At 37.5% G+C, this 24,649-nt stretch overlaps 2 protein-coding genes and 1 pseudogene across 2 annotated transcripts; all 3 read right to left on the bottom strand.

Annotated features, from left to right (window-relative positions):
* Positions 1–2,480: 2,480 nt before the first annotated feature.
* AHG1 (Protein phosphatase 2C family protein) lies at positions 2,481–6,292 on the bottom strand. Its single transcript, XM_021431314.2, has 4 exons — positions 5,582–6,292; positions 5,007–5,369; positions 4,447–4,552; positions 2,481–2,998 (listed from the first exon to the last, which is right to left on the bottom strand). The coding sequence occupies exons 1-4, from the start codon at positions 6,011–6,013 to the stop codon at positions 2,655–2,657; spliced, it is 1,245 nt and encodes a 414-aa protein (XP_021286989.1). The 5' UTR covers positions 6,014–6,292; the 3' UTR covers positions 2,481–2,654.
* A 9,163-nt stretch (positions 6,293–15,455) lies between these two features.
* Positions 15,456–18,456, bottom strand: SBT1.3 (subtilase 1.3). Its single transcript, XM_021430262.2, has one exon. It carries the CDS (start codon positions 17,880–17,882, stop codon positions 15,549–15,551), a length of 2,334 nt encoding a protein of 777 aa, XP_021285937.1. The 5' UTR covers positions 17,883–18,456; the 3' UTR covers positions 15,456–15,548.
* Positions 18,457–22,647: 4,191 nt separating this feature from the next.
* The window catches only part of LOC110418025 (3-ketoacyl-CoA synthase 5 pseudogene), a 2,886-nt pseudogene continuing 884 nt past the window's right edge, over positions 22,648–24,649 (bottom strand).

Here is a 24,649-nt window from a genome sequence, read left to right as displayed (position 1 = left end):
TTAAGGCAGCTGATCATTTCTTAATAATGCCAGGGAAGACCTCCATCCCTTCGGTTTTTATCGTTCCGAATCTAGAGGACATTATGTTTTCCAAGTCCAACAGTTTGAAACCTTATATGACCCAGCAGCTACCTCAAACCCAGCAAAGCTAAGTCATTAGACATCTTTTGACAATATTTGAGGGTTTGGCATACATAATTGGATCACAGAGATCATATCAACTTGATTAGCACAACCACCAACAACATTTTGTTGGAGAAAGAATATGTGCTGAAAATCGAAGCTCCATTTGCAGCCTGCCGAAACAAGGTGCCAACCCTGTCATAGTAGGTCGTTGATACTGTATTGTTCCAAAATAAAAACACCATGTTCAAGCATTTAAAAAGATAAAACAACAAAATTAGACAAGTAAACTTTATGTATGCCCAATCAGAAAAGTAAATTTTAGATGATACATCTTGCTAACAGGTTATTATTCAGTAGTCTTAGATGAACAAAAATTATAGTACAAATCGTGAAAACAAAACTGTCTCCTAGTTTATTTTACAAATACCGGGCATGCGTAATTTTTTACATAAACAAACAAACAAACATCTACAAAGTAGAAACACTGAAAATTTTGTAAAATAAGTTTATGGGAAAGATTAAATGACCAAAATCAATAAATTAAAGAAGACATTTATGATAAAAATTACCTAGGGCTCGCGACATGTTAAGTATCCCATAAACTCGAACCCCATTTTGATAAACAAGCTTACCCCCTGCTGCTCGAATCCTCTCCAGTTCGTCTGGCCTCTCAGGCTGCAGCCATGAAACAGCCCAACCGCGATCATTATTAATTAGAAAAGTAGTAGTATTCAATTTCTGAGGCCGACAAAATCAGAAAGGCGGAGTATCCCCGTTTGAATGAGACAAGTGGAGTTAACCGGGGTACGACACTTTTTAGTTCCTGAAGCACTTAACACGAAACGAGTGTTCTTTACTTTAAAAGGCTCAAACCTTGTGGTCCAGAGAGAGAGGAATGGCTCTCCCAGCACGACAGAGAACGGCGCCTGAAGCAATGCAGTTGGCGACAACCACATGATAAGGGGTGAGGATTGCAACGACAGCAGTGGACCCCGCAAAACCCACCTCCACTGACTGGCGCAGGCGCACGTGCTCAGTGCCACCTGATCCATCCTCAGGAGGCTTTTCTCTAAAGCTGCCCGCACTAAACCCTCCCACTCTTCCACTCTACCCACCTCTGCGTTTTTAATTCTCTCTGCTGGAAAGGAGCTGCCAGTGCCATTGCCGCTGCTGCTACTGCGGCCATCGCTGGTTGCGGCTGCTTTTTCTGTCGACAGCCTCGTCAGCTCCTCTGCCATGATTGTATGCATCATGTTCTTGCGGAGAGTTGAGACCTAAATATTTTAATTTTGATTTCACGTATGAGTATATCTTTAGAAAAAGTTCTATATGATAGAGATAAAATCCAAAAGAAATGAAGGTAAAGACATATGGCCAGACAATTACATGAGGTCCACCATGTCTTTCGTTCGGGATAATCAACTAATTAACCCAAGGAAGTGGATGGTTTTTAACATTAATTATTACCCAAATTCAACACATTCTTTTGTTCTTTTTGGTATTCTTGGCTTATAAATTAGAGTTTAACTTGCAGTATTATAGTAATTCATGTTGTGTTGATTAATTAATAGACTTGGATTATTTTAGAATGATATATCTATATATATGCTGCCAGAGTAATGTGATGATTAATGATTTTTCTCCAAGCAACTTATATTGTTAAAAATTTTTAAAATGTTACTTGTATAAATTTTATTGGTAATCAATGATTATATTCCCTATGCCACAGTTATATATTAGACTAAAATTATGTTCTGGCCGTGTACAAAGTATTTTATTACCTTTTTTTAGTACTAATTTTTATTTACTTTTATCTTATAGACTTACACAGAAAACTTTTACAGAAATAAATAACGTGATCAACAATCAGAAAAATAATTGCCCATCTTTTGAGTTCTTATTCAACTTGACAGGACTCAAGGCATTCCTCTGACTATTCAACATGTGCTAAGTGCCACCTCACCCGTCGGTGACTAGGTTCAATTTCCTTGATTGGTTTTGAATTTTGAGCACCACTCTGCCCTTACACGGCATCTTAAGGAGTATTTACACTCCTATAGCCAATTTATTTGTCCTCTTCATTGCGGTCTTCGACACCAAAAAGCATCACTTGCATTTTTCGCACTACTAAAGTAAGGAATAAAAGGAGAATTGTAAGTAAAGGAGACTTCCATTGTTTGGTACCATGATGAGGCACCCAAAAACCAAGACTCATCAGTTGGTTAAGTTGCAGATATTGTTACAATTTGAAGCAGATACACCTTCCCTTATGAAGTTATGATCATATGGCACTCTCAGGATATAAGGACAATTCCATATGCATCTCTCAATCTTTGCCATTTCATATCCTATCATAAAATCAGAGTCATTTCAATTCTATCATACATATGCAAGGATATTACTCTGCAACTACAATTACCTGTGCATGTTTTATCATCATGAGACATTTACAATGTTCATATGAAATACATTGACACTAATGGATATTTCCAAGGTAATACATTGCTTTACCTCAGCTCGGTTTCTCCTCAACTTTCCTTTAGATCAACAACAATGACACTAATGTTATCAGAACTTTTTCGTCCCAAAGCTAGGCGAGTAAGCAGTGCAGCAGCAAGAACACTTCGAGATGGATACAATGTTTCAGCCCCTTCATCTCCTTTGTTAGGTCCTGCATTGAGGTTCAATGCAGAAGCAGTAGCACCATTACTTCCTTCTTTAAGACATTCGCGAGCCACTTCACAAGCCAAGTCACAAGACAGAACATCCCACAGACCATCACTTGCAAGAATTAAGCACTCATCCTCTGGTTCTCTCTTAGTAAATGTTATCTCGGGTTCTGATGTTACAACCGGTTTCAGGTATTTGTCTCCTGTTCAGAACCATAAAGAGTAAGCATTTATGGCATCAGTATTTGAAACAAAATCAACTAACAGAGTAAGTTAGATTTGATGCCATAGCACAACACAACAAACTTAGAATCTGTCTTGGTTTTTCATATTATCAGGTGCACCATTCAGGAGCAATAGGGCATACTCTATATGATACAATACAACTGAATAGAATTACTTCCAAACAAACAAATTCAAGTCTCAGCTTGTCAAATACAAGCAACTTGGTTCTACTATCTTTTGGTATTTTTGAGTCATCTTATATCCCCCAAATTGATTTAGCATTACCACAATATTGCTCAAATCAATTACTTCCAGTTATTTCTGAATTTGGAATTAGTCTGAAATAAAAGACTTAGTTAGCATCTAAAACATAAGATTCTTCCTTCTACACCTTTGTAGAAACCAAATTGGAAAGATCTTCAAAATAAACTTGAATAAAATCATGGATTTGGCAGATTTGAACTTCATATTACAACAGAAGACTACCATCTGGCAATCTCAGTTTGAAAGAATTCATGTCATGGGCAATTTGAGAATGGCATATGGATTCATGGAGACCATAATCTATTTAAAGCTATAAGCATTCTTTTCATTATTCCAGTTAAAACACCAGCAATACCCAGAGCTAGAGTTAATGATGGCATTGACTAAATTAGCCAACTCTAACAAGGTAATAGATATATCAAATCGTTTTCTAGCTTCCAAAGTAGCTATGACCTGACCAAAGCCAGATGGAAGTATGACATTATAATTATCAAGGATCAACCACAATCCATCACAGAACCAAAATTTGAATGTAATCAATAATATAAGACAACAGAAATGAGCAACTCAACAGCTCCAAATGAAAGGTAAAATTAAAGGAATTGAATGCCACTGACAACAATGTTCGTACAAATCCAATGATGACTCAAGACCCCCAAGACATCAGTTAAAATTGTAAGAATATACAAGGCGTCTGAGATCATTCATTGCTCCATTTTTAATTTCAGAAATAGAACCTAAATTGTATAGCTGAGTTGATTTTAAGGGATACAATATATAAGGGAAAAAGGTCATACAAGAATTGATATTATTGGAAACTGAGACGTCCAACATGGATACGCCTCCCAATTTGAAAGTCCATCCAACACTGAGAACAGAGAAAAGTGAAGCACATCCATGACAGAGAAAACAAGATTATCTACAGCTTTCAAAAGGGGCAGTTTTTTATATTTTTTTTATAGAATTTACTATGATAAGATAGAAATCCAATTATACATTGAAACATAATGCAATGCAATTAGAAGAATAGTAAAGAATTGTATGGATCGCGTAATGCACAAGACAACCCATTCTTGCAGAGGCCATAACTTCCTCTGCAATTAATGATTATAGTAAGAACAAAATGAAATGATCATCGAATTTTAAATCCAGAAAACCTTACCTATTGCCCTAGACATAGCAAGAATGCCTTCAACTCGTGCTCCATTTACAAAGATTACCTGACCTCCGGCAGCTGCAATTCGCGCAAATTCATCTGATCTGTCCGGCTGAAAGTGAAAGCAATGTTGGAAAATGATATACTTCATATTTTAGTCAATTCAAATTTCTGTTAAAAAAGAAAACATCACTGGCTAAGATAGAAACCAATACAAAATAAGACATCACCAGGCCTGTTAGTGTAAGATTTTTAATCATAAAGGGATCATTAAAATAATTTCAACGTAATGTCTTATTAGTTAGTACTGTTAACTACAGCCAGTCAATAACTTTTGTCTGTACTTTTGTAACATAAGAATAAACAAAGTATAACTTAATCTACAATCACATAGACCAAAGTTAATAAAAAATTCCAAAAAGAAGCTATCAACCTTAAAAAAATAATATACTAACAAATTGATCATAAAATACTGTATTATAATCGTCAAAGTGCCAGACGTCAGCTAAATATGGGGCGTTTCCGCCTCATCAAGCTCGAAGACATTCGTTAAAAATAAACCGAACCTTGTGATCGAAACTTAGAGGTACGGCCTTCACGCCGCGGCAGAGGACGGCGCGTGAGTCGCCGCAATTGGCGACCACGATGTGCTCCGACGTTAACAGGGCCACCACGGCGGTGGACCCACCGAGGGCCACCTCCATTGAGTGGCACCCACACTGGTGCCCCACAATCCCACATGCGCACGTGCGTATTGCCACCTCATCCATTCTCTCAAAACTCCTCTGCATCACTCTTCTCCAACTCTCTTCGTGCTCGTCCTCTTGTGAGCTGCTGTCTCTCCCACACTCGCTCTGTCCTGTGCACTTCACGCCCATCAACTCTTCCTCTACGAACACGTGCATCTTTTCCCTGCACAGTGCTGCCACCTGCGCGAAAAGGCCATTAGAAAGCAATATCCAGAAATCAGACTGCAAAATGACGGATTCGCCCCTACTCCAAGTTAAAACGCCTGCCGCCTGTTTTGTGAAAACTAGTGAGCGCCATTCTTTTTTTTTTTTTTCCTGAAAGCTTCTTTTTCTTTTTAAAAGAAGGAAAACGATTAGTGAGAAAATTAAGTGTTAATAAATTAAAACTTTACATGAGGGCCACCATGTCCGTCATAAACAGCGAAGAAATGCACCGGTTTTTTAAGATTAACATCGGGCCGGCAGAGGCTGGTCCGTACAGAAATGGCATCCTCCATCTCACGTGACCTCCCGGAAATCGACATCATCCCGAACACAGGCCCATTCGTCATAGTCACTTTCCGCTCCCTGGCCGTCGGCTCAACCTCCTCGCCGGAAAAAGTACACATAGTGGCAGTCGCCAGCAGATCGCTGGCCTCCACCATACGTAGTCGCTTCCCCTCCGGAACGCAACCTGAGCTATCTGCATGACCCTCCCTTTGTCTCTGAGTCGGAAACGCCGCCATGCTAGAAGCTGAAATTGCCGCAAGCCTCCTCATCTGGATCCTCCTGCGACGCCGTTGCCGGCACTTGGCCGGCGAATCAGCATCGTCTTGGCTCAGCATTCTCCTTTAAACCTCCGTCATTGAAAGTTCTCAGTAAATAACAAACATCTCGTCCCACTGAGTATTATCCAATAAAAATTTCCTCGTAGCTTCTCCCCTCAACCGCCGATCATCTCCGGCGAAACATTTAGTAATAAACGGAGAACAGAGCATAAAAATAAAAGAAAAGGGGAAATAGAGGTGGGCACAGAGAGGAACAAATTGTTTTTTGAAACGTATGAGAGAAACAGGCAACGTGTAGCGTTTTGTTCTGTTTTTTGCGAAAGCCTTCTTCAGGGCATGCCAGCTTCATGCGCAGCTGCCCTTGTTGCCCGATGCTACCCGTTACTGACCATCATTTGCTTCCGTCCTGACACGTGTATACCCTTGCGCTTCATCTTTCCGTAAAATGTCTTCTCATTGCTTCCTGTGAAGTCAATTTCGCGTATCGCGATATATTCGCGGAACTTTTTGAAGATGATCTGGGTAGAAGAACACGTGTCAGGAAATTCTGATAACTGGCAGCCCAACCTCTTTGAATGGTACAAGTGGGACACCTAGGCAGTCGCCACCTGTATCTAAATAAATTAATGGGGATGGCCCACAAGGAATACGTTTCGGCGGTTCTTTTCCACCGGAAGGAAATTAGAAATGTTTGTTTGTTTAACTTTTTTCTCTCTCCTGGAATGGGGAGGCCTTATTCACGTGGCGGACTGTGGCGATTGGCGAACTTCGTTGGAAGTGACTGCGATTGGCGAACTTCGTTGGAAGCGCATGTGAGTTGTGGCTTGGCTTTGCCTTCCCTGTTGACAAGATTTGTTACACGTGTTGACCATGAGGGAGCATTCGACGGTAACGTTAGCCCTTTTTCCTTATCCACTTAATGGAAGCAATGTGCAGGTGATAGGACACGTGGGCGATTTTGGAATTAGCCAAAGAGAAATTGTCATGTGGGATAGACTTGGAGAGGTTGGAAATTTGATCGGAAGGCGTAATGATGTAACGTACTTTGATTGAGAGTGTCAAATTATAATGGTACAGGTTTCAGAAATCGTGCTGTGCTTGCTTTTTGGCTAACAATGGCAGTCTTCAGTTGTACTCCTTCCTCTGTTTTGGTGCACAACCGTCTCGCAACAATCATAACCGGATGTCTAGATAATTTTTTTTAAAATTTGTTTAAGTGTTTAAACTCTATCTTTTCGTGTTCGCCCATTCAAATTTTATTTTAATTAAATTTATTATTAATATATATTAATATTTTTAAATATATTTAAATTAAAATTTATATTAATAAAATGATATTCAAGTTAAATTATTTATAAAAAAAATTATTTAAAACTCATCACAAATCAAAGATTCATCAACTAAGCAAATTGATTTGACACATAAAAAGTAACAAAATTTATAATTGATTGTCTTTTTGAAAAAAATGTTTTTATTAATATTATCAATTTATAAAAATTGAAACCAGCGGGCTTTCTTCTTGTATTATTTTTCTATCACCTCACATTTTTTTTCAAATAATTATTACTAATTATGATTAAATATGATAAAAAATATAAAAAATCATAAAATTAGTATTTAAAATCAATCTATATCATTGTGTGGATGATAGATAGCAAGTCTTTTACATAGAAATCACAAATGAGATAATAATGTTTAAACATAATTCACAGCCATTTTCATAAAATGCTTAATGTACAATTGAGATGCCTAAATCCTCATATTTCTCTAATTTATGTTTCTTCTTTGGACAACACATTCAAGATGTATGTATACATGTTTATGCTTGTGATAGACAAACACACCTTTTTTTAACCTACCTTTCACTTACAAAATCTATCAATTATAACTTAAATTTAAATGATGTGAATAAAATATCCTATCATTTTAGGTTTCCAAGTATGTCATTTTAAAATCTTAAGCATATACAATTTGATAAAATCAGTAACAATATATGCATTAATGTAGAATTGGTGTGTCCATTATGTGGAGTTGAGGAGGAAACTACATTTTATTGCTTGTGTACTTGTGGCTTTGCACAAGCTATCTAGCTAGCTTTAAGGTAGGGCTTCAAGGATATTCAAAGTTAGTGTTCGTTTGTCACAAAATAGCTTCTATTGTTGTTAGATAAGATAGAGCAAACAGATGTATAGGAGATTGTAAGTATTCTACGGTCAATATGGAAGGCTAGAAATAATTTAATATTTAAACAAGAACATTCGAACCCCAAAAAGGTTTTGGAGCTAAGATTAAACATGGTGTGACAATGGCCACTATTTCCCCTTATAAAGGGTTATTTTGGTAAAGAGAGAGAGGATATGTTGCAATGAGTGAATCAAAATGCATTAAAGGCGGTAAAGAGTAAAACTGGAGTAGTCTTTGAAACCTAAGTGCTTTAGGTAGCAAGTGGTGAGAGATGAGAAAAGGTGAAGGAAGTGACAGATTACGACGAATGAGAAAGGCTTAATGGAAAGAATGCTTGGATGAGTCTTGAGAAAGCTTTTAGTATGATCTCTATTGGATTTCTAATGATTTCTCATTATTTCCCAACCTTCAAGGCTCTGTTCAATCATGGGTGAACATGCTCGTCAACGAAGAACAATTAAAGAATGGTTTGTGAGATATTAAGAACATGACAATGTAGTTCAGTAGTGGGCGTAAGTTTTGGGTAATAGAATAGTGACACTTGATAATGCACCACGTGTATTCTTAAGGAAGAAAAAATATGGTAAAGCATATGTACTTCAAGAAAAAGTTAAAAGAAAGTCCTTTTAACTATCTTCATATCTGAGCTACCAAGCGAAACTCTCTAGAACATTCTAAATCTAAAGGTAACTCATGAACCATGCCATTTATTCTTAATTACTTTCACTTTCTCATACAAACAACTGTTCCATACTTGTTCATGAGTGTTTTCGCACTTGGAACACTCTTGAGTGCTCTAAATTTGAGAACATCCTTGGACACATCTGTGCTCGAAACACCCCTAGGCGTTTCCTCTCTTGGAATACTTTGGGTTCTTCCCCACTTGGAACACCCTTGAGCTCTATTATACTTGGAACACCCTTAAACGGTTCTGCACTTGAAATATTCTTGAGCGCTTCCATACTTAGAACACCCTTAGGCGCTTAAGTGTTAGAAACACCCTTGGTGCTTCCGCGCTTGTAACGACCCTTGGTGTTTCTACATTTGGAACACTATTGGGAGTTTTTGCGTTTAAAACACTCTTAGGCGCTTCTGCACTTAGAACATCCTCAGGCACTTCTGCATTTAGAATTGGTGTGTCTATTATGTGGAGTTGAGGAGGAAACTACATTTTATTGCTTGTGTACTTATGGCTTTGCACAGGTTGTCTAGCTAGCTTTAAGCTTCAAGGATATTCAAAGTCAACATTCGTTTATCGCAGAATAGCTTCTGTTGTTGTTAGATAAGATGGGGCAAATAGATGTAGAGGAGATTGTATGCATTCTATAGTCAATATGGAAGGCTAAAAATAATTTAATATTTAAACAAGAACATTTGAACCCTAAAAAGGTTTTGAAGCTAGGATTAAACATGGTGTGGCAATATATAATGGCTACTATTTCCCCTTGTAAATGGTTATTTTAGTAAAGAGAGAGATGATGTGTTGCAATGAGTGAATCGAAATGCGTTAGAGGCAGCAAAGAGGAAGACTGGAGCAGTCCTTGAAGCGTAAATGCTTTGGGTGGCCGGTGGTGAGGGATGAAAATAGGTGAAAGAAGTAACGAATCACAACGAATGAGAAAGGCTGAATGGAAAAAATGCTTTGAGGAGTCTTCAGAGAGCATTTAGTATATTCTCTGCTAGATTTCTAATGATTTCTCATTGTCTCCTAACTTTTAAGGCTCTCATATTTATACTAATCAATAACACATTCTTATGAGTAGTTGGGAGAACACATTCAATCATAGATGAACATGTTTGTCATGGAAGAATAGTTAAAAGAATGGTTTATGGCATATTAAAAAAATGGCAATATAGTTGAGTAGTGGGTGTAAGTCTTGGGTAATGGAATAATGACATTTGATAATGCACCATGTGTATTCTTAAGAAAGAAAAAAAAAGGTATTAAAGTATATGTACTTCAAAGAAAGGTTAAAATGAAGTCTTCGTAACTATCTTCATATCTGAGTCATCAAGCTAAACTCCCTAGAACATCCCAAATCTGAAGGTAACTCATGAACTCTCTCACTTATTCTGAATTACTTTCACTTTCCCATACAAACAATTGTTCCATGCTTGTTCCTGAGTGTTTCCGCACTTGGAACACTCTTGGGTGCTCTCATGCTAGGAACGACCTTGGGCACTTTTGTGCTTGAAACATCCTTAGGCGTTTCCATGCTTGAAAGACTTTGGGTGTTTCCCCACTTGGAACGCCGTTGAGCACTTCCTTGCTTAGAGCACCTTAGGGTGTTTTCACTTTTAGAACACCTTTGGAGGCTTTTATGCTTGAAACACCTTTGAGAACTTCCACACTTGGAACACCATAAGCGCTTCCATACTTGAAACACCCTTGGGTGCTTCCACGCTTAGAACATCCTTCAGCACTTTTGGACTTAAAACACTCTTAGGCACTTCTATACTTAAAACACCCTTAGGCACTTTCGTGCTTAGAACATCCTTGGTGCTTTAGCACTTGTAACGACCTTGGGCGTTTCTGTGCTAGGAACACTCTTAGGCGCTTTCGCACAAGGAACACTGCTGGGTGCTTTTGCGCTTGGAACACTCTTAGATGCTTTTGCATTTGAAACACTCCTGATGTAATTTGTCTGTAACACAGTACTTCAAAATAATTAGCTAAAATTGGACATCTACACCCTTTGTATATCTGAAACTAGTGCGCTAAGTTAGGAGAATAAATGGAGAATACCATTGGGGTCTAAAGCTAATGTTGATGCTGCTATCTTCAAATTAAATGGTGAGGTAAAAGTAGGTGCGGGTTTCATCGTTCGTAATAATCATGCAAATGTTATGCTTGTTGGATTAAATACATATAAAAAAGAGGTGTCCATTGTAGAAGCGGAAATCAAAGCATTAAGTTAAGCATTATCTATTTGTGATCAACAATAGCTACGAATTGATCAGGTGGAGATAGATTGTCTGCAACTGGTCAAATGGTTGAAAGATAAGTGTAGCAATGGAAGATTGGGACACAGAGTGGAAGACTGCATCATGTTATTGGAGAAAAATTAGTGTACACAGGTCCGTCATTGCTCAAGGGAGGAAAATAGGGTGGCTCGCACAATAGCACATCATGCAAAATATACACAGGAAGGTATACTACTATGGAAAGAAAGCATGCAATTGCCCTCTTGTATAGGCCGTGTGTGAGTTAGGATCAAGACTCATTGTAATTTCCTATCTTGGTAAACGAGGGCAATATAAGTGTATACTAGGATGAGTTTTCTTTTTTCCTTCTTATGAATTCTGTCCTATTGGTTTATCATGAGAAAGTTTTTAATGAGGCTCACCTAATATGCAAGTGTAATGTGTTAGTTCTGTATTAGTGTGCCTAAAAATGTTATGTGTGGATTGGATGCATAATTTCAATGATTTGGCATTAAAAAAATGCACCTCCTTTCAAAACAACAAAAGGCATTAAAAAAAAAAAGAAATTCAAACAACAACATAATCATCAGCTACTCGGCCCCGTGCAAGGCCCACCTGGTCTGCTGGCCCGGTGATCATCAGCTTTACGCTGACGGTGTCTGTGGTTTGCTTGCCGCGGAGGAACAAGAGAGCGACAAGATTAATTCAAGAATTTTCATCCATCTGGCCAAAAAAAAGGGTTCTCATTTGCAGCTTTAAACCCAGATTTGTCTCAAGCTCGCTGCAGTCTATAAATGCCATCAGGTTAGCAAAGCCTCACTTCCAGAAACTCTCACAATTTTTCTCTATTTTTTTTCAATTATTTGTTTTTGTTTTTTGAAATTTATCGTGTGCTAATAGCATGTATTTATTAGGATTTGCATCGTGTTATTGTTTTCATGGTTACTGAGGAAGCTGGAAAAAAAAAAGCCGCAAAATGGAGGTGAAGAAATGAATAAATTGCGTTGTACAATTTTTGAGGAAAAATAAACGAGTAAATAGTTAATCAAACCAAATTTATCTATTCATTTGGATAAATTTGTTGGCATTCATTGAAAGATCATGAGTTGTTTGTTTGCTCACATCCACATTTGGGGGAGGGATACTTATCGGTTGATTTCTAACTTTTCTTTTTTTAACCTTTAGCAATGCCTGACTATTTTCTCAAGTGTTAATTCAAAATCCATGTTTGGCTACTGCTACAATCAGATTGGAGTCCCTAAAGGAATAATTCATTTCTTCTAATGAAAAAGATATTACTAGTAAGTTCTTTCAGTAAGCATTTACTCAAAGACCTAGTCATGTTGAAGTGAAATGCAAGAATAGAATATAGTATATGTTTTACTGAAAAATGTGATAGAAATTGCTTTTCCTGAACATAAAAGGTAGCAAAGTAATTTTCAACTTGCACTTTGTAACAACCAACAACATGGGCAGAAGCTGCTGAGGGTACTATTAATGTTATTTTCTATCTGAATGTATAACTGTTATAAAAATGAATACAGAAGCACCTATGCCGATGCGTAGGTGTCTTTGCAAGGTCATGCTTCTTAAGCCAATATGGTTTGGGTATCATGCATTGCACTGCTACTAACTGATAAAAGTAATTAGATTTTCTGCCAAAAAATAGGTAGTTGAGGAGATTATATATTTGGTTAAGGTAGATGATCTATCAAACTGAGAGAAGACCCTACACCTCCATCTGAGAATAGGTTTATACAACAAGTACCATGAAGTTGCAATTAAGAGTAGTAATAGGTTGGTTGGACCTAGATGTCAGGACACCTAAGCTGCTTAATCTTTGGGCCTCAGAACTTCTATATAGATTTTCAAGGTTCCAATTTTTCTGTCAGTCATAAAAATGTTATATTTTCCCTTCCAGAAGTCTGGTAAATATTTAATAACTGAACACTTATGTTAGTTAGAGTCTACAAAATAGTAAGAGCTCTTGATTTACTCAGGGTCCCCAGTTGGTTGTTCATAAAAGGCACTGATTTTTCCTTGTTATAATATTTTTGGCTTTTTATCATGATCAAGGATAGTCAAAGACCTTTACAACTTACAACTTTGAGGCGTTGAATTTGAAAAATTTATCTCGACATATGAAACCTGAAGAGGATGAGAGTTTCAAATTTTACTGTCAATAATAGATAAAAATTCATTGTGCAACCAAAAGTAGCTTGCATCAAACCTAAAGTATCTAGCACAGAGCTGTTTGAAATGATGAATGAACCATTATTTTTTTCTAAATTTCAAATGCTAAACAACCCAATTCAGGCAACAATATTGCTCTTATATTCCTGGCTAAGGTTTGGTTTCAAACCTGGCAAGCCTTCCAGATATAATAAGCGATTTCCTTTTGAAACTGAATGATGCTTTAGTAACATTTGAAACTTTCGGTTAAAAGCTTGGTAGTATGCAAAATTCAGGTCTAATAACTATAAGATGCATGTTAATTGTTTACTGTTTTGCTTCTCTTTTTTTACATTTTCTAGGCTCCTCATCATATTTTGGCATAAAGCCTGTCTTGGAATAGGCAGGACTTGTTATTTGAGAGTAAAATACTTTCTTATTCTTGTTCTTTTTTTTTCCTGCCATTCCAGTGGTAACAGACTTCTGAGGCAAACTCTGGGTAACCTTGTACTTTTACTAATGTCAAGTCCTCAGCAGGTGCCATGAGAGTTTGACATTGACTATAGAGGGGTATGATTTGTGAAGTCAAGTTAGGTTCTAATTTAAACTTGTGCACAGCATAAAAATGGCAAGCTTAGTGTGGATAATATGAGGACTAATGCAGCTAAAGTAAAATCACAAAAGGTTCAGTTAGTTCAGGAACTAACCATTACTATTTCAAATTTCAAAACTTGAGATGAAAAGAAAAAGAAAAAGGAAAAAAGAAATGAAGAAAGGTTCATTTTTCTGTTTGCTTATAACTGACAGTGCGAGTGTGAAAATCACCTCTATGCACTAGGATAGGCCTATTATGTAGAGCGTTTATGAACCTTATGTTGGACATGTACTGCTGAAAATATGTTCGGAAATGGAAATATATATTTGAAATTAATATAAGATGGTCTCTTTTTTTCATACTTAAATTTTCTTTGTATTTCATATATAGTAATATAGATTATCTGGTACATGCAAGAATTTTACCTGCTAAAGACTATTTCCATGCTTTAAGATTTGTTACCTCTTGTAGAGGGTGTACATGTTTTCCTGACCAACTTCTCTTTGTGCATAAATTCAAGCTACAGCCTTTTGAATGCTGGATGCTCTACTTAAGTTAGCAGTTAATTAAGGGATTGTTAATAACACACAATGATTCACTTTATGGCCTAATATTATATTCACGTCTCTGAAATTTCATTGCAGTCTTATATTTTCTGGTTGTTTATATATGCCTGTTTCCATTCCTCCCTTCTGTCCGTTGCATGTTGACGTAAAATTAGGTCTATCTAGGTTAGTGTGTTTTTTGTGTTTAAACTGACCCTTAATTGCGCTGAACAGAATTATCAGAATCTCATGAATGAAATGAAAACACATAGGAGCGGGTAAAGAAAGAAGGAAGAGACTGAGCTCTAAACACAAAATGTTTTTTTGTTCCATTCTTTCTATATTTTTAATGAAAATAACAGCAAGTTGATTCTATTTAACTTATTGAGAAATGTTAATATTTGCAACAGATTATATGTTTCCAAATTAAAGGGTCAAAGATTGTATGCTATGTGTGCCATCTGTTACAAGAGGAAATCTAAGTGGATGATAGAGTTAATGATAGACTGAAACTTACTGTCATTGTATATAAGTTTGCACTTATTGCTTAACCATGTCTTTAAAAGTGGATGCCAATAGAAAAGAAAAAACAGAGTCTATCTTGAGTTTTTGAGTTCCTGCGTATTGTTTTTGTTTTTGTTTCGGCTGGCATAGTATTCATTTCTTGGTTGTGTGCACGTCTGTATTTGGTGGTCAGATATTCATTTCTTGTCTGCTTGATCTAGGCAATGAGAACAGAGAGGCCCTGGCGCTTGATGAAAGCTTAAGAGTAGATGACCTAGAACTATTTTTTGTGGTGAATGAAACATGAAAATGAGATTATGTTAGATTTGGTCCATCTGACTATTGCAGCCATGATCGTGGCTTTAACTGAGTCGGTGAAAGCTATCGAAATCATGTGCCATGGAATACCCATGGGAAGCGACTCTTTGTTCTCATCTAGGTCTGTTGTCTTGTACTTTTAATACTCAATATCTTCCAAAACGATACAGATGATGAATAGAATAAAACACTGTTGTTAACTGTTCTATTATGTGAATGCTACAAAATTGTTGTAGAAAACAGAGAAAGAAATGCATTCTTAATGATAAAATGAGTGAACCCCTTGGCCCTCTAGAAAGCATCTTGTTTATTTTGGAATCATAGATGACTGAAAATCCATTGGTGCAATTTACATTGGCGGTATCCATGTGATAACAATCGGGCTTCGTACTTTGTGCACTCCGTCCTTCCACACCAGACCTCCAAACTCAGGCTCTGTTTGTGGAGATTTTGTTGTGAAAGTGATCTTGTAAGATAGTTTCTGGTTTATTCTTGTGAAATTTAGGGATTTCGGATCAACTTTAACGGTGGCGCCTTTAAATTGTGAAACTACTACATGGTAATTTGAAATAGGAGGGCCAACATTTGTGACAGTTCTGTGGAGGGTCAAAACTGAAATGGCTGTATCTTCTGGGAAGACCACTGAGATTGCTGGGTAGTTCAAGTCTCCTGCACTGGCAAGGGTGTGGTGGCAGAATCTGTTTGAATACTTGCCAAAAACTTTCAGCTGCATTGTTGTTAAGTTCTGTGTGCAGAGGAATTCAAAGTAATCCTGAGCTTCAATGTCATAAACCAAACCTGGGTCTAGAGCTTTCAATGGGTTTATGTGTCCAGCTCCATGATCATATGGAGTTGAAAGTGCAGCTTCCGCTGCATCTTTGAGAGGATTATGGGTATTATCATGAACATAAGCTGTTGTCATCAGAGCAGATTTTATTGCTGCAGGACTCCATTCTGGGTGTCTGGCCTTGAGCAAGGCTGCTATTCCACTCACATGAGGGCATGACATGGAAGTCCCAGATAATATATTGAATTTCACTCTCCTGTGATCTGTTGGAAGGCTTGATGGACCCAATTCTCCAGTCCAGGCAGCAAGAATGTTCACCCCTGGTGCGACCATATCAGGTTTCAGAATTTCAAGTGTGAGGAAATTTGGTCCTCTGGATGAAAATGCTGCCACCACTGGAGATGGCCTAATCCCCAATCTGGTACCAAGAAATGCTAGAGTTGCAGTTGCTTTTCGACTTGTTAAAGCATAATGCTTGATTGCCTTCCCTTCCATCTCTCCCACAGCAACTGCTGGAAGGAGGTGACAATCTGCAACAAGCTCCTCTCCATTTGCAGCTGTGTTTGTCAAAATCATTCCTATTCCTCCAGCATCTTTCACTACCTGACCCTTTTGCACTCGAGGACTTATTCCACGGTCACATATCACGATTTTTCCAGAAACAATATGTGGATCTAAAGTTCCCTCTAGACATAATGAACTTGGATCAGGGCTGCTTGAATTACTACCCATATAAACAATAGGATATTGCTTGTTTGGCGACAAAAACCTCCGGCCTTTGTAGAGTGAAACTCCGGTTAAAGTTCTCCCAGTTCCTAGCTTAACGTCAGCTGGAAAGTCTCTATCCATGGTGCTAGCACCGACTGTAGTGATCCATGGTGATACATTTGTGAGGCTGACAGGATCTGGTCCTCCATTGCCAGCTGAGCAAGAAACAAAAACACCCATCTCCATTGCTCCAAAAGTTGCTATTGCCAAACTGTCACGATAGTAAGATGATACCCCACCACCCAAAGATATTGACAAAACACTTACTCCATCAGCCACAGCTCTGTCAACTGCCGACAGAATATCTGAGCTGAAGCACCCACCAGTCCAACAAACCTTGTAAGCTGCAATTCTTGCACCAGGTGCCATTCCTCTAGCTGTTCCATAGGCATAACCTAGAAGATTTGCTCCACGTACTGGAGAGCCAGCAACAGTAGCTGCTGTGTGAGTGCCATGCCCATCTTGATCTCGTGGTGATTTGTATTCGTTTTTCTCATTGATTTTTCCTGTAGCTGCTTCATATCCCCGATAGAATACTCTTGCACCCACAATTTTCCTATTGCAGTGATGCTTTTCAAAGCCTCGTCCAGTTTCACACGCTCCTTTCCAGTGCGCAGGCACTGATGCCAACCCTGTATCATTAAAGCTTTCACTTTCAGGCCAAATTCCGGTATCAAGCACTCCAACTATGACATCATGGTCTGCAAGTTTTTGAGACCAGATGCTAGTGCTTTCTTCTGGTTCCAATCCAAGGAACGTGGGACTCCTTGTAGTGTGCAGTTGATATTTCATCTCCGGAAGTATAGCAACTACACCCTCTTCTTCTTCTAGCCTGTCAGCTTCTTCTTCAGTTAACTGAGCAGCAACTCCGTGAAAAGCATTCTGGTAGCTGTAAATTATCCTTTCTCCATCTCCATCACCTTCGCTCTGGGTGTTGGACATAATTACTGACTTTACTTTTGAGGAGTACCATTCTAGATGAGTGGAGAATAATGCTGGCATCGCAGACTTGTCCATTTGGACGATGAAAGTCTTCTTTATCAATGGGTTGCTTGCCGAGAGGGCGAGAGCAAAGGAAAGACAGCTTGTTAGAATGAGAAACAGCCATTTTACTGGGTTTTCAGCCATTATCAGGCAGAGAAAAAGGTTTTTTGGAAGGGGGAGAGCGGATGCAGAACAAATATGAGAAGGTTTGTGGTACTGGTGTTTTTGAGACTAGAAATATCTGAAGGGAGGGAGGGACCTTTACTCTGTCTTGTGTGCTGGAAATTAAGGTGGTTGGTGATTCTTGAATGCCAGTTGGATGGAGTTAGGAAACTTGACTGGTGAGGTGGTAGAAGTTAAAGCTGGTTATGGTCCTTGTGCGGAAAGGTTTCTCATAGTCTTGGTAATAGCTTGTCCCTATGGTTACCTTAACATATCATGTAGCCCACACAACACAAGCAAAGGGCGATCCTGGAAGGTTGGCTACTTTTCACAAGAGTAAATCAGTGGTAAATCCATGAAGCTTTGAGCGTCGTTGGATTTGGAGTTGTGATCTGACACAGAATTATTTAATGCTATTGGTGTTTTTGTTTTCTAATCTATGGTCACTCGGTCCCCACGATCACAGTATGCATGTGCTCACGCATCTGTGTGCTGTCCAAGTGTGAAAATGTTATTACTACATTCTTTTATAAAATAATAATGCGAAAATATGGAATTTAGCTACTCCTTTTTGGGAGAATCGTAATACCATTTTTTTTCCTACAATTCGTCCACCAAATATGTTGAAGATGAACAAGGCTTGCCATGTGGAGCTCTTACTTTCCCTTCATAGTGAAGGACAGAAGAATTTATCACATGTAAGGTGCTGAAAAAAACTTCGTTGATAGTTGTCTCATTCCCCGTTTGCTTTCCACCTTATCCCACTGTTGAGTATCAACTTGGAATCTGATCAATTCTATGTACGAAATTTCATTGAGAATGCATAAACAATTAACAAGTTAATATGCTTGCTTCACAATTCACATGCACATCACATCGGAAAAAAACCAAAAAGAAAATAAGGGGATTCCAATCGAGGAAAAAGCTTTGACGGTAATAAGAAAAACATCACATCGATGGTTCATGCTTGCATTATGGTGATGGCATTGCATCTGGATCGTGTATAATTTCAACTCGCCTTGGTTTTGGTGTTTTCCTTAAATCGAGGACCCAAAATTAAGATGTCCGTTGGTGCTTTTATTTCTGTAGAGTAAAATAATAGCCCCCGTAGAGCTTGGGACTTGTCCCTTCAAGCCGGTCCCAATGGAGGGTGAGAATTGAATTTTCCGAACACTTCATTTTTCCCGTACATGCATAGGCGGCTAAGGCCCAGGGCCCCCGCTTATGGCAGTGACTACTTACTACAAATTAACTGGATAGGATGGGGTGGGTTAGGACTTTTTAGGATACATGTACACATGGGAGAAGGTTGGGTTCTGTCCTGTGGCCTAAGTAGATGCTGCATGTAGTTATCTACATTTTGAAAGACATGGCAACTTCCCCAAAATATGGTAAAAGAACTGCATTTCCGGTGCTCTTTATTGTTTATTCAGCCTTATTTTAGCAAAAGTTGAAGAGCGCAACCTCTGGTGAGTCATAACCTCATCCAATAGTTTCAATAATGAAGTAAAGAGCGTAAAAAGATTAAGGTGAAATTGCAATAACTTAATTAGGCTAGGTGAGTGCTTGGGTCTTCCCTCACTAAAATACTACTTACTAATTTATAATAATAATGGTTTTACTTTTCAGAACGAAGCATGAGCAAATAAAGAAGCAGCACCATCAATACCGTCTTACTAGTAACTCAGCTCATGTGCATATGCCTTTCCGGAAACTGTAAAAACGACAACCACAGCAAGCAGTGATTAATGGTGGTGTTGAAGAGTCCCTCTCTCATATTTAGTGCTGGTAGCAGTCTGTTCAACATCCCCATATCAAGCATTTATGTCCATGTTTAAAGCCATCACAGCGGCAACGGCAACTTTCAAACCCTAAATCTTGATGGGAGAAAAGCAGCAGTGCCTTTATTACTCCCATCTTCTCTCGTTGAATTCCTGTTGGGGCCTCTTCGAATCAATCAATACACAAAAATTTGGAGTGGTCGAATGCATATATGGTTAACAGGTGAAAGGGTCAGGGCCTCGGTGGAGAGGGCTGTTCAATACTTGAAAATCCAATCAGTCCCATTGCTGTCATCACCACGTGACCATTTCTCCTACTGTTCATGTTATCATCTATCATTTTCCCATTGCTCCCGGTTGTATTTATCACTAATTAATGGCGAAAATTATAATAAATTGATATTTGATCACGAGAATGAAAAAAAGTGGAAGGACTAAAATATATTTTTCAACGTTTGATTATACGATAACGCCTTATAATGTTTACATAAGAAGCAATTAGTTAGATGAGATCACCACATATCTATCTTTTTTTTTTTTTCTTTCTTTTGAAATTAAATATAAGTATTGGGCTTATAAATTGAAGTGTTGTAAGTTTTCCATTTTTTCTTCTCTCGAGGTTTAGTGTGATATAATAAAACCAAATGCTGCACCCATGACACATGCATATAACTGCATATATTTAAATAAAACAAAACAATAGTTTACCAAATATAGTGCATGAAAATTTGTTATAGACGACTAGACCAAGGCATCTAATAAATAAATAGGTTATATATTGGAACTTGGAATATCTGAATCTAATTATTACTATTAAGTATATCAAGAAATTTGTGGATAGACACGTTTGACACAAAGGAAACAAAATGAGATCGAGTGTGGAATCCCCACAAAAGAAATTGCTGCAACGGAAAGAAACACTAGGAACTTGACATCCCTAGACTTGGGTGGTCGTTTTTGTTGCTTGCACCCACAAAATGCTGTTAGAGATAGCTAGGATTTTGACTTGAATGATTTAAAGCAAATTATTTATTTTCTTTTAATTTTGGATGAAACGATCACGTAATTAAGTATCCTTAATTAATTAGTACATAATCATTAATTGTTTCGAACTTCTGAGATCCTGATCCTCCGGCTAGGCCAATGTGTCCTTTGTCAAGTTCAAGTCACAGGGCTTTCGAAAAATAAGAATGTTTTTGTCATGTTCATGAGCTCATGTCTTCCTGTAAGCGTGTAATGACGTAACAACATAGGTCCATGTCTTCCCCTATGTAGATGTTACATGACAAAAAAACGGTTAACTCGAAACCAGTTCTCTGTATTGCATGTTGTGTAAGAACTCATTTGTAGCTGCACTTGAGTATTGATCAATGATAAATACAAGTGTTCCATATTCAAAAAATTGATTCCATTCCCTTTCTCTGAAAAAACCACAAGTTTTTAGTTTGTGAAGAGTTTCTCTTTCTCTTTCTCATTAACTGATTGGAATAAATGGGGGCCTAAGGCTCCAGTAGCTGCAGCAAGTAAGCCCACATGTGTTCGTTCGTTTATTGCAAAACTTCCAGGCCCAAAAATGAGTGTTTTGATTCTTGCATAAACGGAAGAAGATTTGGAGAGAGAGAGAGAGAGAAATGACTACTGCTTGGTTTTACAGCTAAAAACACAGGCTTTGGACCCTTAATCACAAAGCACAAAGGACCAAGGAATTTATTTCCAATGAATTTTATTGAGGTACGCACATTATCCCTTAAAACAAAAAAATTTAGTACTGTACGTACTTTGGCTCATAAAATCAACCGAAAAAAACAATAAATTGCAGTCAAAAGAATGTTCTGGCTTTTCCTCTCATTGTCAAAAGTTAATTATTAGAGGAAGTACCTTAGCAGCCGGGCGTGCTGACCATTTGCAGTCATTATCTTAAACTCCCAGCTAAACCATGCATGTACCTGAATTTATAGGGACAGTCATTGCTCTTTCCTTTACTGTTAACGCCTATGCCCCACCATGTTTAGCTAAGCCTCCAACGACCCCCCATATTTCGGCCATTCAATATCGCATTATAATATTTAGATTAAATATTTACATTGGAGTTAAATGTTTGAATTTTTTTTAATAAAAAATTAAATATTTCAATTATAATAATTAAAGATCAAATAGTTTTTATTTTTTTATAATTAAAAATTAAGTTGATAGATAGATAGATCGTTTATTACAGGCTATAGAAAATTATGTTAAAAATATAATTATTATGTGTTATATTAAATTTTAATTGATATACATCATATTAAAAAATATAATTATTACACGATATATTAAAAAATTTAATTATTATACATTGTGATAAAAAAATTATTACTACGTTATAATATGAACTATTTTGAATGAATAAAAAAAACTATCTAATAAAATTATTTTTTTATATTTTACTTTTTTAAGTCAGTGTTCATGTCATATACACGTTAAATTTCTCACACCTTTAACTCTTAATTATAAAGAATTGAAAACATTTGACTCTTAATTCTTACAATTGAATGTTTAATATTAAATTGATAAAAACTCAAAATTTTGAACTTCCAATTAAGCTTTAAGTCTAATATTTATGTCTTCAATTTGATGATTTCTGCTAAATATCTACGAAAGTTGTGACGGAAACTATTGAGACTTGTGTCTGTATAAAACATGGCCAATATTATACTTCGAAAGTTTAGTGGGCAATCCTCTTTTAATTTTTATTGTAAAGATAAGTAAGTGAATTTTGCGTATTCGAACGAGATAAGTCTGGTAAGGGAATATTGGAAAGATATACCAACTTCTATTGGAGGTACATCTTCCAATATTTTTGGTTTCTGAATGCGTTTTGTTGCTATTTCCATGAAAAGGAATGCTTCATTCCTGATTATCAATGAAAGTTCATGAATTTTTATTTTCTAAAAAAATTATTTCATGCCTAGAATAATATTACACAATTAATGGTGACCGTCGGTTTGTACACCTTGATGAACGGCCTGCATAGGATAGCGGTGGATACAATCGCTCCAAGGGCTTCTTTCGGACTCCCCAACTATGGGCCTTGAGCACTCCCAAACCAAGCTACTGCACTTAAGCCCGGTGCCCAACCCCGGAAGCCAAACCTTATCACGCATTTTCGCTCTCTCCTTGCCCTCTAAGTAAGCTAGCTCATACCACCATGAAGAAGAAGACTGGTTCCCGAACCTATGCAGTGTCATCAAAGCAGCTTCAAAGTCCCTTGCGTTAAGCTTTAACCCTTTGGCTACCTCTCTTATCGGTTGCCTTCCTGAAGTTGGCAAGCAAAAATGTTGTATCACAGTCTTGAAACTTGGCATGTAGATTTCCCCTGATTTGTCAATGAATTTCTTTCGAATGATGGAAACAACAGGCCATAGTTTCCAAGTGAGAGGAAAGATTTGGGAACCAAGGATTGTGATGTATAACCTGAGAGTTTCTCCTACGGCTTGTAGTAAATCTTTCTTAAACTTAACCCCAAGATTTCCACAAGAGTCTTCTTCACGGTATGCCGCGAAATAAGCCTTGTCGTCAAAGGCTCTTTGGGTTCTTAGACTGTGTAAAACTGTAAAAGCTTATATTTCGATGATTTTCTCGCTTCTTTTTGGTTTTTGAGCAGGATTCCGGCGCTGCCCATCCTAAAGACGCAATTGAGGAGTAACTTAGGCTTCTCGTAACCTGAATACCAACCGGTGGATAGGATTTCTGTGCTAAGAACAATGGCATTAGAGTTCTTACGAGTTTTGAGAAGATTTTGGGCCAAATCAACGGCAATAGCTCCTGCACTGCACCCCATACCAGAGAGATTATAGCTCTTGATATCACTTCTCATGGAGTATTTGTTAATGATAAGGGAGGAGAGAGAAGCAACAACCACTTCAGTTCACAATGAGTACATCGATATCCCGGGGAGATAGTTTGGTTTTGGATAAAAGATCATCCATTACAGGGAAGAGCACCATTTCGGCTTCTCTAATGGATTCTTCTTGATGTGCTTCAGGAGGAATGCAGTGTAAGGCTGGAGGAAGATAGGTGTCTTCGCTTAGTCCCGAAGAAGCGAATATTTTGACCATGAATTCTATACTTTCACTGTTGAAAGATTCAATCATGGAGACATGCCGTACGAAGTGAAATACTTGGGGGTTTGAAACATGAGAAGTGCACAAGATAGACAGGAGAAGGCTTTAAGTTCAAGAGGAAGATTTTAAGAATGAAAAGGAGGAAGCAAGAAAGCAAGAGGAAGTGGAAAATGGGACTCCATTTTTGAAGGACAAGCAAAGCTTGAAATGATATTTCCAGAATAAAAGTAGACAAGAATCCAAGTAGTTGAAGAAGAGTTGAATGCGGGTACTTTGATAGAATTGTGGAGAGGAGAATGTTCCTATTTCTGAAAACAGGGGTGTTGCCTAAATTTAGAAAGAGCTCCTACAAAAATTAATAAGAGTACGGGGCAAGGTGTTCTGATCGAGTCTATCATCTTGGATGTATTTAAATGGGGTTTAAATTTATGAAATGCCTGCATGGGCATGTGTGGTGTACAGTTGGTAGTTGATGCTCATTTAATCAAGGCTCGCAGGAATAATAGCTTGAGAATGTTCACAAATATTATACTACGTGGAATGAGGAAGATTTGATAACCTGAATTTAACTTTTTAAACATGTTTTTTGTTACAATGTAATCAAACTGCAAGTCAAGATGAATAGGTTTTGAATTCAATGAAAACTTGATTTACAAAATGATAATATATATATATATATATATAGATATAGATATAGACTAAAAGGGGTGTATTAGTATTTTGCTTAATGATGGGATGTATATGTGAACACCCTGTATTTAACTTTGTTTCCTCTTGTGCACCTGTTTTGCGAGTAACATTCCAGGTAATCTGGTTGCTTTTTTACCCTTCTTTGATACTTAATAAAAATCTATGATTGAAAAAA

Source organism: Theobroma umbraticum, unplaced genomic scaffold, assembly GCF_002168275.2.
Source record: "Theobroma umbraticum cultivar Fairchild unplaced genomic scaffold, ASM216827v3 scaffold_50.0, whole genome shotgun sequence".
In the NCBI taxonomy this organism is placed as follows: domain Eukaryota; kingdom Viridiplantae; phylum Streptophyta; class Magnoliopsida; order Malvales; family Malvaceae; genus Theobroma; species Theobroma umbraticum.
Note: the sequence above shows the minus strand (reverse complement) of the source record. Positions and strands in the feature narration are given on the sequence as shown.

What these genes read in the sequence shown, in the direction of transcription:
- AHG1 (XM_021431314.2), bottom strand. Translation starts at nt 6,013, where the DNA reads ATGCTGAGCCAAGACGATGCTGATTCGCCGGCCAAGTGCCGGCAACGG. An exon ending in ACGGACATGGTGGCCCTCAT is followed by an intron (nt 5,370 to 5,581) that starts GTAAAGTTTTAA and finishes CTTTTCGCGCAG; the next exon opens with GTGGCAGCACTGTGCAGGGA. An exon ending in TGCTATGTCTAGGGCAATAG is followed by an intron (nt 2,999 to 4,446) that starts GTAAGGTTTTCT and finishes GGTTCTGAACAG; the next exon opens with GAGACAAATACCTGAAACCG.
- SBT1.3 (XM_021430262.2), bottom strand. Translation starts at nt 17,882, where the DNA reads ATGGCTGAAAACCCAGTAAAATGGCTGTTTCTCATTCTAACAAGCTGT.